This window comes from Chinchilla lanigera, unplaced genomic scaffold (assembly GCF_000276665.1).
Source record: "Chinchilla lanigera isolate Chin_1 unplaced genomic scaffold, ChiLan1.0 scaffold00032, whole genome shotgun sequence".
Taxonomy (NCBI): domain Eukaryota; kingdom Metazoa; phylum Chordata; class Mammalia; order Rodentia; family Chinchillidae; genus Chinchilla; species Chinchilla lanigera.
This window is the reverse complement of record NW_004955433.1, coordinates 14,580,789-14,595,768: the sequence shown is the minus strand read 5'-3', so window position 1 is coordinate 14,595,768 and position 14,980 is coordinate 14,580,789. Positions and strand designations below refer to the sequence as shown.

Sequence of the window (14,980 nt, the reverse complement as noted above, 5' to 3'; positions counted from 1 at the left end):
CACCCCACCTATGACCTTCCTCAAACTGGTTTCAGGCTAGACCGAACATTCCCTAAACAGTCATAAAACTATAAAAATACCTTAGAACAGCATTCTTGTTAAATTGCTGGCACTTTTTAATCTCCTCCATTAATTTATCTCTGCCATCTCAGTCCTCCCTCCTCCCCCTCCTTTTTTTTTTCTTTTTTTGGGGCAGGGTCTTGTTATATAGTTCAGACTGGTCTTGAACTCACTATGTAGCCCAGGCGGCCTCAAACTTATGGTGATCCTCCTGCCTCAAACCTCCTGGGTGCTGGGATTAACAAGGGTGTGCCACCACACACAGCTAGTCCTCCCTTTCCATCTTGGACTTTTTTTCCTCCAGTCTTTCCAGCCTACGCAAACACCTTCACTCTTCCCTTCAGCTCTTCCCTTTGACCTGGGAGGGTTAGCTGTCCCCGATGCAGGCCTGCATCAGTCACTCAAGTCTGTGGGAATCAACCCTCGGTCTGGTTCCTTGGGAACAGGCTCTAGCCCCTTTCCCTGTACCCTGCCCTGCTACCTCAAACATCTGGACATTAACCAACCCTGTTTTGCCCCAGAAAAGGACCCTTGGACCTCATTCCCTCGGCACTGGCAGCAACTGGCTCCCACGTGTTCTTTACATCCCGTCTTCACAGTCCCTGCAGCCAGCTCACACTTGTCTCCACTGACCTTCACTTGTCTGTGTCTGCTCCCACTGGCATCATCCATTCCCTCATTCATCACCCATCCACTCACCGCACAGACATTTATCGAGCGCCCGTTCTACGCTGGGTACTAGGTACAAACATGACTCCGCTATGCTCACCATAAGAGCTGGCCTGCAGTTGGTCAGCCTATCCAGCAGTTAAAATGTTGAAATGTCCCTGAGCTCTGAGTACCCTCAAATGCCCAGCCCTCTTCTGAGGCTTCTGGGTCTCCTTTCTCCCCAACAGCTAAAAGGCTCATCCCAATCATCACCTTCATAGAGCTCATGGTTAAATGGTGGACATCTTCAAGCTTGATGGTGCCCAAAATGCCACCTCCTCCAGAACATCAAACTTTGAAATGCATCCATTCCAAGCACAAGCTAGCCTTTGTTCTTCTGCATCTCCTGCCTTCCTGGCCCTACTGTACATTCATTCTTTTGTCTTCAGACTACCAGCCTTCACGTTTCCTCAGCTCCTGCAGCTCACTTCCGGCTTTGCCATCCATCTTGGAACTCATGGGCAGCCATTTCCACACACTTTTGTCAGCCTCCTAGAATTTCAAGCCTTGTCCTTGCATCGTTCTTGCTTCACCAGCCCTGTTGCTGGGGAGCAGATCACCCTTTCATCACATTCATCTTGATGAATACTACTTTCCTGTCTTTCATCACATTTGCTTTCTGACCTGGTGCTCAGGACACCACCAAGGTAGGTCACAGGGCAGTGTCCCAAGAGTCTTACAATTTTGGCTACAGATTTTGCCTCTGTTTTAGGTACAAACATGACTCCGCTATGCTCACCATCAGAGCTGGCCTGTAGTTGGTCAGCCTATCCAGCAGTTAAAATGTTGAAATGTCCCTGAGCTCTTAGTACCCTCAAATGCCCTCAAATGCCCAGGGTCCTTTTCTGGGGCAAAACAGGGTTGGTTAATGTCCAGATGTTTGAGGTAGCAGGGCAGGGTACAGGGAAAGGGGCTAGAGCCTGTTCCCAAGAAACCAGACCCAGGGTTGATTCCCATAGACCTGAGTGACCGACACAGGCCTGCATCAGGGACAGCTAACCCTCCCAGGTCAAAGGGAAGAGCTGAAGGGAAGATGCTTGACAAAAATTCCCCCAATCTTGTTGATTTACCATTGCTACCTCTTCCTTTATTCAGCATCCTCCCTCTTCTATATTCTCTCCTTTGTATCTTAAGTCTTTCCCTTCTGACCTATAAGTACATGCTAGTCTCTGTTACTCAACTCTACCAAGTAGCAAAGACGTTTATTTCTCAATGAATATTCATTTGCTTCCCCCCAAATTTTCCTTGCAGTCAGGTGGGGCCGTGAAATTTGCTTGGCTCATGGGATTTGAGAAGAAGTGCATCACTTCTGGGATGAAATATTTGAAAGTCAGAGCCTGTCTCTCCAGCTCTCCTTTTCCTTCTCCTTTTCCTTCTCCAGTAGTCTGGAAGCTCCTGTCTGAGCTCCTGCCCTCACAAAATAGGAGCAGTTTTGATGATGGACCCCTGATGAGCTGCCTGACCATTGCAGTGATATTTGTAGAAAGTAAATAGATCTTTGTCCCCTACGCCACTAACACTTAGAGGATAACTGGTTACTGCAGCATAACCTAACATCGTCCTGACTAGAATACTCCATAAAAACAAAAATGAAACAAAAAACAATGATGAAAATACCCTCTCTTGAATGTAGAAATCCCCTCAAATTTCCACCCTGCTTTTGCAATCTCTTCATTGCTGGTGTACTGAAGGATAAGGTCTTCAAGCGTGGCTTCTGTTTTTCTCCTGACACCTTCATTCCTCAGTCCCGGGGCCCTCGTCCACCACTTTACCAACTTATTCCCCGCAAGGCTCTCAGGTGATGCCCAGGGTGCTAAACTCAGCAGCATTTCCTGTGGCTTCAGCCATTTGGAGCTTCTGCGGGGGCTACTGCACTCTTCCTTCACCCTTCTCTGGTGCCTTCCCGGTTATCTGGAGTCCCCTCCTCCTGTCACCTCTCCAGTGTGCTTTGCAAGGCTACCCCAGTGGCTGCTTCTTCTCTCCATGCCCCTAAATACATCCCTTCCCAGGGCGCAGCCTCAGTTTTCTCTGTTGTCTGTGCTTTCTTTCTTTGTCTCTAGTAAGTTCTGGCTTCTATATCCCTGGTCATGAGCCTGACTCTCAAATCTATTTATGGTACTACCACTGGCTGACACTGGGCCAGTCTTACTTCTTCCCTAGCTCCAGGACCTCAATTCTGACCACCTGGACAGACTCATGTAAAGAACCAAACCCAGACTTATGTACATACTCTCCGGCATTAAGCCTGTCACGCTACTCCACCACCATAGTACATGGTTTCTTCATTCTTATGACTGCTTGGGCTCAGCTTCTGGGGCCCTGTCTCCATTCATCCACCCATCCAGACAGTTCTGGAAGATTCTATCTGCCAATTCCTCTCCATAGCTTTCCTCTTTTGTAGTCCATCTATCTGTCAGTGTTGAGCCTTGCTGACTCACCTTCAGAGGCACCTTCTGCACAGCCCCCTCCCTGAGCCTCCTGCCTTTTCTCTTCCTACTTCCTCATCTTCTGGCCAATCAAGCTTCTGAAAGCTGGGACCTGTCCCCTCACCTGGGGCACTTAGCACCCCTGGATGACCTGGGAGCTCCTCAGCCTTACAGTTGGGCCCTCTACATTCTCTACATTCTGACTTTTGCAATTTTACCTCCCCATGTACACACTTCTCACACTCCCAGAGAACTGGCTTATTTGTATTTCCCCGGCACACGTAGGGCTGTCCTCACTCCTTTGCTCAAGCTATTGCTGCCACCTAGAATGCTGTCTCCCAACCCCAGCTCTCACTCTCTTTCCATTTCATCCTGTCACTCTCTCAAATCTCTTTCAAGTACCATTTTCTCCTCAGAGACTTTTCTACTCCCCTTGACTTTGTATGTCTGCTCCCTGCTTTATAACCCAAGAGTGTTTTATTTACAACTCTTATGAACTGGAATAAAAAGCATTTATCCTAGTTGGGCATTATGGTGCATGCTTGTAATCCCAGTACTCCGGAAGGCTGAGATGGGAGTATCTCAAGTTTGAGCCTGGCTTGGGCAATTTAGCAACTTAGTGAGACATCTCTGTCTAAAAATAAAAAATAAGAAAAGACCTGGAGATGTAGTTTAGTACGAAGGTGCTGCATCCAAACCCCAGTATCAAAACAACAACAACAACAACAACAAAAACATGCGTCCTTTCTTGCCACTGTCTTTCCTCCATAAGACGTTCTGCTCTCTGGCCTCCTGGTAGGTGGTTCTCCTTGAGTATTTTTAGGAACAGAATTTGGTATGGCTGCCTTTCAGGAAGTGCGAACTGAGCTGTGCTTTCGGTCATAGGATTAAACTTCTCTGTAACCAGGGGAATCACCAACAGAGCTGGTGTCTGGGCTTTCCTGGGCCCCATTTCTGTGACCATTCTTGAAGCTGACAGCACTTTTTTTGGACAACTTGAGCCAGACACAGTTACAATCGAAACCTGGCTGCTTTGCATGGGCTTGGGGCCTTCCAGACAGGTGGTTCTTCTGGAACTTTCCATCTGGGTTCATCCCTGTGAAACTCACTTCCCCTTAGCCATGCTAGAGAGGCCAGGCAAGTGTCTGAAAGGGAAGTTGATCCAAACTGGGACTCTCCATGTGCTAATGAAGCCCCACTTTCTGCCCCTGGGGAAGTGGAGCTCAGCAGGCTGCTGGGCAGAAAATGGGCCACATGGTACTTACTTGGAAGCTGCAACAAGTCTGGGCAGGAACTGGAGGAGGTTACTAAATCAGGAGACTGAAATACCAAGGGGGCAACTGAGAGCTAACTAACTGGGCAGTGGATCCCGGGGGAGAGAAGTGAGAGCCTCTACTGTGGTGACTATTGTGGCCATTGGCTGAGACCTTTCCCTGGCTCTGAGGACCCACCTCTGTCAGGGCCAGGTTTCCATGCACAGCAAAAGAAGGATGCTTCTCACCCTTAACACTTAACACCACGAAACCTGTGGTCATCTAGAGGCAGGGGAGCTTCAGTGCAGACTGAATCTCTTCCCTTGCTGGCCTCAGAGATGCCTGGTGCAAATCTCCCACAGCAGGGGGAGCGGCAGGAAGAGGTGGTGGGGGGGGGACGCAAGGATGTTCGCCCTTACCCCACCTCCCCATCTCTGGCTATATCGACAATTTTGGTCAACTTTGCATGGGTCAAATCACAGTCACTGGTGGTCCACCTGGCTGGTGATGCCCGTTCTGGTCCAGTTGTCCTATTCCACAGACTGAGGCCCAGAGAGGCTAAGCTGTGTGTCTGAGGTCATACAGCCAATTTTGGAGAGAGGCAGAAACCCAAGTCCAGGTTTCCTGGTGGCCACATTGTGGCTTTTTCTGCTCAACCTCTCTACCTATCAGTTTGTGGCAAAACCCAAACTGCTGGGACGCTTCCAGGAAGCCTAAGGGAATCGGTCTCCTGCAAATCTGCAAATGCATATAAGAGAAGCACAGGGAAAATAAGTGGCTACTATAAATACTCATGGAGAAATCTGACAGTCTGACCTCCAGAATCAGGGGAAAAGTTCAACCAGGGGTTGCAAAAGCAGTAGTTAATTTTCCAAAGCACACAGCAGAGTTGAAGAACAGTGTGTTCCAAAACAAATAAATTGTATGGACTGAGTGGCTTTTGTTCATCTTTTTGGACTTCACTGTTAACTACTATCACTGTTTAAAATGCACTGTTGTTCTTAATATCCTAAACCAAAACATTCTCTATTCTTGGACCAGGGACTCTGTAGGGCAATGATGGTGAACCTTCTAGAGGTTTCAGTGATAACAAATATCCCGCTGCAGCACACGTGCCATAGGTTCACCACCACTGCCCATGATGTGAAGAAGTAGAACTCATTTGCCAGGAAATCAGCTCCATGTGGCTCTAGAAAGGCAAGCATCCTCTAGCGAGGCTTTGCAGGATCTAGCAGTGAGGGTCGGGCCCAGGGTCCAGCTGCACACTCAGCAGCACCATTCTCCTGGGCCCTGGGCCCTGGGCAGCAGAGCAGCTGTACCTGGTAAGCTCAGCCCATCCTCTGCAACTCTCAGCAAGCCTGGATGCATTGTGAGAACTTTAGGCTCAGGGTTTTTAGGCTTTCGAGTGGAAGGACCTGAGAAATGCTAAAGTCTTTCAGGTTCTAACCTCAAAAGGAGACAGCTTTCGTGAGTAAGTAGCCTTGGAGGAAGCCAACTCCCCCACCAAAAATGCTCCATTCCTTCAGTCACCCTGCTGGCATTTGAAGGCACGGCCAGCCACATCACTGAACTCAGATTTATGCCTCCTAGTTAAGTCTAGAAAATCAAATGCTCTTTCATTTAGCCTCATCTGCACAGTATACCTTCCATTCTTGCACCCTAGTTTTGTGGGTGTCAGCATGTGGGTGACCCAAACACCCTTCCCTGAGCTAGGCCCGAGTCCTTCTCCACCTCCATCTTGCCCAGCTTCTCCCCACCCTCATGTGCTCATGCACATCCACCAGGTCCCACCGGCTGCCTTCCCTCTCTTGCTGGTGGTTCCTTTCACCTGGCCCCAGGATGGGCTTAGAGCAGTTCCTTCCTGTCTGATCCTTTCCCAACCTCACCATTGTCATGCCCCTCTTTCCCTCTCCTTTCTCCATAGCTTTGTCCCCCACCCATAACCCTGTGGCAGTTGCAGCTGATCTGAGAAATATGAACAAACTTTTCTCACACATCATTAAGAGGTGGGGCTGGGGATATAGCTCAGCAGCACAAGTGCCTGCATGCCAAGTGCAAGGTCCTGAGTCTGATCCCCAGTACCAAAAAAACCAAGCCAAAACAAAACAAAACTGGAACAACATAAGCTGGGCGTGATGGTGCACGCCTGTAATCCCAGCACTCCGGAGGCTGAGGCAGGAGGATCGTTGTGAGTTTGAGACCAACCTGGCTACAAAGTGAGCTCAAGGCTGGCCTGAACTGCATAGTGAGACCCTGTCTCAAAAAGACAAACAAAAGGGGGGGGGGGTAACCCGACCCTTGACCCCTGCAGGGTTAACCATGCATACATGGTACAGTACAGTACACCCGTCCACTAGATCCCTGAAATCTTGCCCCTTCCCCACACTCTCTCACCAACCTCCACCAGTTGTCCTGCGCTTGTCTTGGTTCCATTTTCCTGTGGGCTGAGCTGGGAAATAGTACAGACATCTTGCGGTGGCCTCTGCCAGTCAGCCCAGTCTCTGACAAACACAGGGCACAAGGAAAGTCTAGCCTGTTTTTCACTATCCATTTATGGGTCCAAAATAATTTTAATGGATTACAACCAACATTAATTTTAAAAAAAAGGAAACAGAACAGAAGGTACTGGAGAATATCCCCCAGAATAAGAAGTATTGCTTGATGATTGATTGGTTTTTTTGCCCCACTGTAATTCCTGCTGAGTTGCTATGGCACCCAGCCAATATGGCACTGGAGGTCATGTGGTATGGTGCTGAGTTACTATGGTGTCCAGCCAATATGGCGCTGCCCACTCGAGGCCATGTGCTAAGCCCCACTCTTCTTCTGCTGAGTCAAATTACTACTTCCTATTTCCCTTTCTGTAATATCCTGTTCCCTTTTCCCACACTCCCACCCAATCCTGGTCTGCCATGTCAGGCGGTCCGCCTCCTAAACCCCGCCTCCAGCCTGGGGCTATTTAACCTTGGATCCCACGAAAGATCTTTAGAAGTGCCACATTTTTCTCTTTCCTTATGGTCTTCTCTGCATCCACAATAAAGGTATTTTATTCTGTTTTACTTCACACTGTGCTGGAAAAACTTATCAATGACACTTTTGGTTCAGTCACTTCTGCGTGTGTGTGTTCCAAGTCTCAGTGTAAAATGATATTTCCCACTGTGGGTTGCAGCAGAACAAGTTTGAAAGTCCTTAATCTCATGGAGACACAGAAGAACCAGAGTTGAATGTGGCAGGAGTGAGAGGTGGCTGAAGAGGTGTACATATCCTGCTGGCTCAAGGACCTGTTTCTTGGAGATCCTGCAGGTCCCAGCTTGACTGGAGGATGGAGGCAGGGCTTGGGGGGCACTGTGACCAGGGAAGGTCTGTAGAAATTGCCAGATGATGCCCAGCACAATTTGCCCACAAATCAAAGACTGAAAGATCTTAATTAGTACTCATCAAGATCAAAAGAAAATATTTAAACAGATAGGATCTTCCAGAGAACTTTCCATAGAACTCCATCTGCTCCTTCTCCTTCTCATAAAAATAAGGCCCAGAGGACACGTCCAGGGGAAGTGGGATCCAGCCAAAGTCTGGAAACCTACTATTTCTTGCAATTGGATCATCAGTCGCTATAACTTCATGCAAACACAATGTGAGGATTGTCCTTAAGACTGGAGCCAGTCGAGTTCCAACTTGTGCCACATACCCTCGGCTGTGGGCAGGGATGGTCACACCTGGACCTACTGGCAGTAAAAGGTTAGCACATTTTCCTGGTTCCCTCGGATCAGGATGACTGGAGGTCTGAGGTCCTGGGACAGGGTCTCCAGCCAGGCCATGTACAGGGAGCTGGGGCACTTCCCCTTCCTCCCTATGGGCAAGGTGCTGCAAGGCAGGAAGGGGCAGAGAGAAATTACCTGGAGTCTCCCTATGTGGCCCAGCCTATGCTTCATTTCTGAACAGCAAGCCCATTTATTGTCCCCTTCAGAACCCGTTCCTTCTCATCCATCCTAAGGAAGACCTCCTGGTTCTCGTTCAGAGCATTACCAAGAATGTACCTTCAGCCACGAAGGATTTCTAAACAACAGCATGGCCTGCATGTCCCCATGATCTAGACCCTACCAATGCCCACAGCCTCGCCTCCTCCTGCCCTCAGCCTTGCTTACAGAACTACAGCCACAGTGGCTTTCTTTCCCTTCCTAAAGTAAGTACCAGGCGTGCTCCTGCCTCACCTGGAAGGCGGTGGCCCTGGCTCTCCATCTAGCTGGCTCCTTTAAATCACTCATCTCTGCTTGAGTACATCTCCTTTGACTGCTTTCTCCAAAGGCGCCCACTCATGTTTCTTCATCCTAGCGTCCTGCTTACTGTCCCTGTAGCCCTGTGAATCCTGAGAAACATCCTTGGAAGTTCTTATTCACCCCCTCCCACAGGAATGCACGTTCTCCCACGAGCACATGCCATGATGCCCTCGGACTCGGTGTATTTGTGAAGCGGGAGATCCCACCCCATCGGCCACTCACGGCCCACCAGGCTTGCTTCTCCAGCCACAGACCTGCCTGTGGCCACAACAGTGTGACTCAGCAGATCGTCCTTGTCCTGCCCCTACCCGGTGTCAGACTCCGCTGTGGCCTCTGGAGGCTTCTTATCCTAACCACACAGCCCTGTGCAAGTAACAAGACGCTCTGCAAATGCTGCTCAGTCATATATTCCCCGCTATTTCAGGAAGTGACTTTTCTATCATCTTGAAAATTCCAAAAATACATCAGGATGGCCGCAGCTGCCTGGCCCTTGGTGCTGGAGGAGGCAGTGTCTCACAGCCCCAGTTGGCACTGTGTGAAGTCCAGACAGCAGCGGCTTCGACACCCTTGCTGTTCAGTTTGCCTTCTCTAAAGTACATCCACAGCCGTCATTTCATTCCACCCCCCACACAGCCCCAGGGACGGCCAGGCCTGCAGCAGCGAAGGACGCCAGGCAGGTGGAGGATGCAGTGACACACTGGGGCCCAGAGTTCAGGTCCTAGCTCTGGAGAAACTGCCTCTGTTGTGGCTTTGACAAAGTGTCAGAGTGCCCTGAGCCTCAGTTTCTCTCCCCTAAAATGGGAGCCCCGATACTACATGTGAGGACACGTGAAGGCTCTAAGAAGAAGTGCACACAGGGCACAGCAGCGTGCTTGGCATTGGGAAGCTCAGGGAACATCAGCAGCACTGCTGTTGCTTATTAGCCAGCAGCAGGAGATGATCACATGGGCGGGACAGGGAGGCTCCAACCAAGGCCTTCAGAGTTTCTCTCCAGCTGCCTCTGCTCACTGCAATCCCATTGGCTGGGGAGGGCAGTTGGGACCCTAAACAGCTGTCTCATACTTAAAATACCATCAAAAGCTTCGTTTGGGACAACCATCAGCCTCCTTTCAAAAGCAAAATCCCCAGGATTAGGAGAGGTGAGGGGGGACAGGGCCTGCCCATAAGCTATTGTTATTTCAGTTGGGTTTAGTGACTTCCAGGAAAAAGAGATAGGAGAATAAGCCCAAACTCTCCAGATATAACAGATATGTCAGAGGCTGGAATGCTGCGGTCTGGGAAATACTATATTATGTTCAGGGACTGGATTCATAAACTTCAAAGGCCACCAGGGAACAGGTGCCTGCCTGATCTGGGCGGGGGCAGGGCACGCCCTCACACCTGCGGTCGATTACAAGCTTTCCCATGTAGTTCCCTCCCCCACAGGAACCTGTCCACCTGTCCAAGGGACAGCTGCCTTTAACTGGCCCCAGTTCCAATCAGTGACACGTGGCATTCCTGAGCACAGGACGTGCCTGCCTTCGGTGACTAATCCTTAGACACAAAGCCACCCCAGAACAAAGCGACTTGTTCAGAATTGCTCTTGGGAATGAAGAGAGGCAGCCATGGTTCTAACCTCGATTTGGAGTGAGAACTGCAAAAGAACCCAGTCCAACCCGGGCTCTGAGGCCCAGCCCCACTTCCCACCTGTGAGGTCCTGGGCAAAAAGCTGGACTCTTGAAGTGGTTTCTTCATCCCTAACAGGGGCCTGCTAAGGGTGATTCAAATAAAATTTTGAAACTCAATAAGGCCAAATTAATAAAATGTAAAATCAATGGTCACCATTTTGGTCGTTACTACTGGCCTTTGAGGAGGAGTCATTACAGACAAAAGAGGTGTCTGATCCCAACAGGAGAGGTTGTTAGTCTAGTCAAAGGCTATTGGGCTGATTACCAGGCTGGTTTATCAGCTGTTGTGGTATAGCTAAGCTCAAAGGTTGTTGGCAGAAAAAATGTTAATCGTTAATCAGATCAACTGCTGACCGGGAGACAATAGTAAACAGTCTCAAACCAGCTCTTTTAAAAAATGGCCCCATTGTGCTCTCCAAAATGGTAGACAGTGACTTTGTCAGTGCACCAAGGCTCCTAGATGCTTCTTGTTCTCGGGATTTCAGGGAATGCAGGGCTCTGTGCTCCACTTGGCCTCTGGTCTGGAAGGGATTAAGGAATGTGCACTTTCTACATGGCGGTTCTGATGAAACTGAGCCCTGACCACACCTTTAGAGACACCAGGTGTGTATCAGCGCACGGATTAGCCACACACACAGTGTAGCTGTTCTGACCTTCCCATGGAGTTGGCCCTAGAGCCAGGGCCCGTTTGGGCATCAGCTGTGGCTGCCAATGTGGGGTGGGGTGGGGTATGTGCAGGCATCTTCTCCACGGTGACTGGATGCATGGTTACCTATGAAGTCCTGGGGTGGAGGGGAGAGGAGCCAGCAGGGGTCACCTGTCAGGACCAAATTCTTCAACTCATGGCCTGAGAGATGGATTCATTTCAATGGCAAATAAACTTAGAACACAGCATGCTAGCATGAAAGAGAACCTTGGGAATACTTCAGTGTAATTTTTTGATCGTGAGGGAAACCGAGGCCAGAGAGACACGAGGTTACTATTCAAGGACACACAGTGAGCTAATGGCAGGAACAAAACCAAAACCTGCTTCTCTGAACAGAGGTGGAGTTCACGAAGCTGTGGTTGGCACGCGCGGGTACACCGAGGGGCGCACACACCAGGCTCCCCACTTAAGAAGCCTGGAGCCACCAGACAGGATGAAGCCACTGTCTTGCATTCTGACCTCATCCACACCCGAGACCAACCTCACCCTCGAACATTCTCTGCTGGGTGTTGGCCAGAGGCAGGGAGCTAAACCCAGCCCTTTTCTTATCACGATTCTCAAATCAAGCAAACAAGGAGCACTTTCACTGCAGAAAAAATGATCTCCCTGAACAAACACCCTGGGAACCAGTGTCGCAGCAGAGTCAGCCTCCCAGGGGTGCAAACTACATAGCTCCATGGGGCCTGTGCTCAGAAGGGGCCACCCTTGGCTTAATGCACTGTTGTCACCACTTTGACTTTTTTTCAATGCCTTAAGTGACACAGGAAAGCAGAGCAAATACAGCTCAGCTGACTGCACTGTAAGTGATGTCACTGAGTGATGCATAAAGTGAGCTTTCACAAAGGACAAGCACATGCAGGTGCTGGAGACATCTGGAGTCAGGGGACATAGGGTCCCAGGAAAAGACGGGCAACTGTCTGTGGTCAGCTTTCTGTGTGCTTCCACTCTTCTGCTGAAGGGATGCACTACACAGGGTACTGGGAATCATAAGTGTTCTGTACAACCTACTGTGTGTGCAAAGTGGCTGAGAGGGACCAAGATTAACCAGAGCCGTTTGCTGTGGCTTGAATGTGATATGTCCCCCCAAACTCACAGTTGAAATCTGTACCCCCAGTGTGATGGTGCTAGGTATTAGATTCTAGGAGCTGGGGCCATTGGGAAGTGCTTAGGCTGTGAGGCGAGAGCACACATGAATAGGATTCACGCTCTTACAAAAGAGGCCCAGGAGAGCTCCCTTGGCTCCTTCCACCGTGTGAGGACGCAGAAGAAAGGTGTTATCCATGACCAAGAAAGCTGGCCCTCAACAGACACTCAATGTGCTGGTGCTTGATACTGGATTTCCCAGTCTCAAGAACTATGAGAAACACATTTCTGTTGTTTATAATCCCCCCCAGTGTATGGTATTTTGTTATAGCAGCCTGAATAGACTAAGACACAATTCCTAAACCCTGACTGCATACACATGGGAGTATACCGCTCCCTCTGTCCCTTTCTTTCTTCTCTCCTTCCCCATTGAGTTCCCATTATATTGCCTACACTGGCCTTGAATTCCTGGGCTTAAGCAATCCTCCTGCCTCAGCCTCTTGCATAGCTGGGATCTCAGGCAGGTGCCACCTTGTCTGACACATCCACGCATGTTTCTAATAGCTTGACTCACTCTGCTGCTGACCAAACTCTGCTGTTTGTTGGGGAAAGATGCTCCTGCTATCTGGTCAATGTGGTATAATTGCTGTTAGTAACGTTTGAATACGCAAGGGTCTTGAAGATTAGACTGACAGAACAGACGCCTCCCCAGTCAGGTCTCAGGCTGGCTGCCCAGCTGCTGCCTGTTGCCCGTGTCTACTGGGATGAATGCCTTCTGGTTTCATCTGTTGCTTTCCTATGTGTCTGCTAAAAGCCACTGGGTATCTTTGAATTGAACCCATTTGCCATTTTGATCTCTCAAAGGGGCACTTTGCTGCCTAAAAGAACAATGCTAGCTAGCGCTCCCTTGAAAGAAGGTCTTGCCAAAACTATGGGGCAGGATTTATGCAACATGCACAGAAACTGTGCAACTTAATTGTAGGAGAAGTTTCCAGCTGTCTCCTCGATGGACTCTCTGCTCACAGCCCTCTTTGTACAAAACCAGTGTCCTTAGAGCCTGGCTTCTGCAGAACACATTGGACGGTGACATGGCCAGGCATGGGTCATGTCCCAGGACTCAAGTCCCCTCTACATGAGCATACATCCCAAGCACAGTGTGTATGTTAAATTCAGCGCCTTCTCTTCAGAGAACCGCAAGCTTTATGCAGCCCTTATTGCTGACAGTATCACATGTGTGGTTTCTCTCCATGGCAGAGTGTACTTTGCAGATTTGTGGAACCGTTCAAACATATGAGTGTGGAAAATCATGACCTTGAACTTGCATATCCATCTCACCTGTGGTGACAGTGGTCCATCTACGCTTTGCTGTTCCACTTCTACCCCTTGTCCTTTCCACCACCACACATCCAAGTGAGAATGGGAAGGAGGTGGCCTTGTTTTAAAGGAGGACCACATCTCAACATTCTTACTGATTGTCTCTCACAGGGCCACACATTTTCATGGTGTACAGGCCCTGCAAATTATACTGTTGGCCCTGGATACGAGACATAACAAACAGGTTCAGCAGGCTGCCTGGCTGTCTTGCAGAATACCCAGGTCCTGGGCGCCCAGGAAATGTGGGAAGGGCACTTGCTTGCCTCAGCAAAGACTCCTTACCCTCTGAGCTGTGGATTTGGAGGCTTGGCTGATCTTCCCAGTGCCTCAGGGAGCACAGAGCCATACTGAGACCCCTTCTATGCTGCTGTCACCTCCACTTGCTCACCCCTGCTGACACCTGCTAGGGGCAGCTTGGAACTGGGCATGGGCCCTGTAGAACAGGGGGACTGAGCGAAGCCTCTGTGCCTGCTGTCCAAACTTGACACCAATATCAGTTGGGGTGGCTGATATCCAAAGGAGGCTGAGCAATTCCCAAACAACCAGGAATGCATTTCCTTCTGGGATGAGCTGTGTCCCACATCTGCCAAGCCAAGTTTGGCAAGTAAAGGTAGCAAAGAAGGAAAAACCAGTAGGGACAGGAAGTCAGCTATACCTGAGACACGTGACAGCCTAGACTTATGCCAGCTGGTGCTCAGGGGAGAGGGATGGGCAGACACGGGCCTGGACACACGCTGAAAACCCAGCCAGGCTGCGTTTGCAGGGGCTGTGGACCCCTCGCTGCAGCCAGTCCTACTTCCTGTGCCCCTTTCCCGACCTGCCATGCTTGCCCTCCCCCAAGTCAGGCGCTACTTACATGACCACCAAGGCAGCATCCTGGGAATAATCCAGCAGAATCTCGTTCAGCCTCACCTGCCGAAGGGACTGGGCAAAGGGAAGCCCAGAGGTCACCTCCCACATCCTTGCTAGTAGTGAACACCCTGCCACGTCCAACTGGAGCCAGGAATTATTCCTCCTCAGGAATTATACACTCCCTTGGCCCCAGGGAGGAAAGGGACCCTCATGGTAATCAAGCGCCAAGTTTACCTCCTTCAGGAAGCCTTCCTTGGTCTTTCTAAGTGGGAAGTGGGAGCCCTTTACCAGGTTCACATCTCAGTCCTGCTAGTTCATAGCAGAGACAGCTTGACTGAGCAAGTCACATTGCCACCTGAGCCCCACTGTCTGTCTCTGCAAAGGGGGTATGACAAAGCCCTCCCCGGGGGTGTGTGGGGAGGGTCAAAGGAGATGATTTACAGCAGAGCACCAGCCAGGGTGCTGACTACATGGAAGCTCTACCCGCGCTGGGACAGACTGTGAGAGAACTTCCTTGGGACGCTAGCCTTACCCAGCATTTTCCAAAGAGCCAGCTGCCCATGTGGGCCCTCAGAGA

The 14,980-nt window shown here is 50.0% G+C and overlaps 1 protein-coding gene across 2 annotated transcripts in view; it reads right to left on the bottom strand.

Moving 5' to 3' along the window:
• Nucleotides 1-7,451: 7,451 nt before the first annotated feature.
• Nucleotides 7,452-14,980, bottom strand: part of Slc12a3 (solute carrier family 12 (sodium/chloride transporter), member 3) — a 34,566-nt gene continuing 27,037 nt past the window's right edge. For both annotated transcript variants that reach the window (XM_005388362.2, XM_005388363.2), the window contains exons 25-26: nucleotides 14,408-14,475; nucleotides 7,452-8,308 (exon numbers count right to left, since the gene is read on the bottom strand). In XM_005388362.2, coding sequence (XP_005388419.1) covers nucleotides 8,167-8,308; nucleotides 14,408-14,475 — 210 coding nt within the window. In that variant the 3' untranslated portion in view covers nucleotides 7,452-8,166. The remainder of the gene's footprint in view (nucleotides 8,309-14,407; nucleotides 14,476-14,980) is intronic.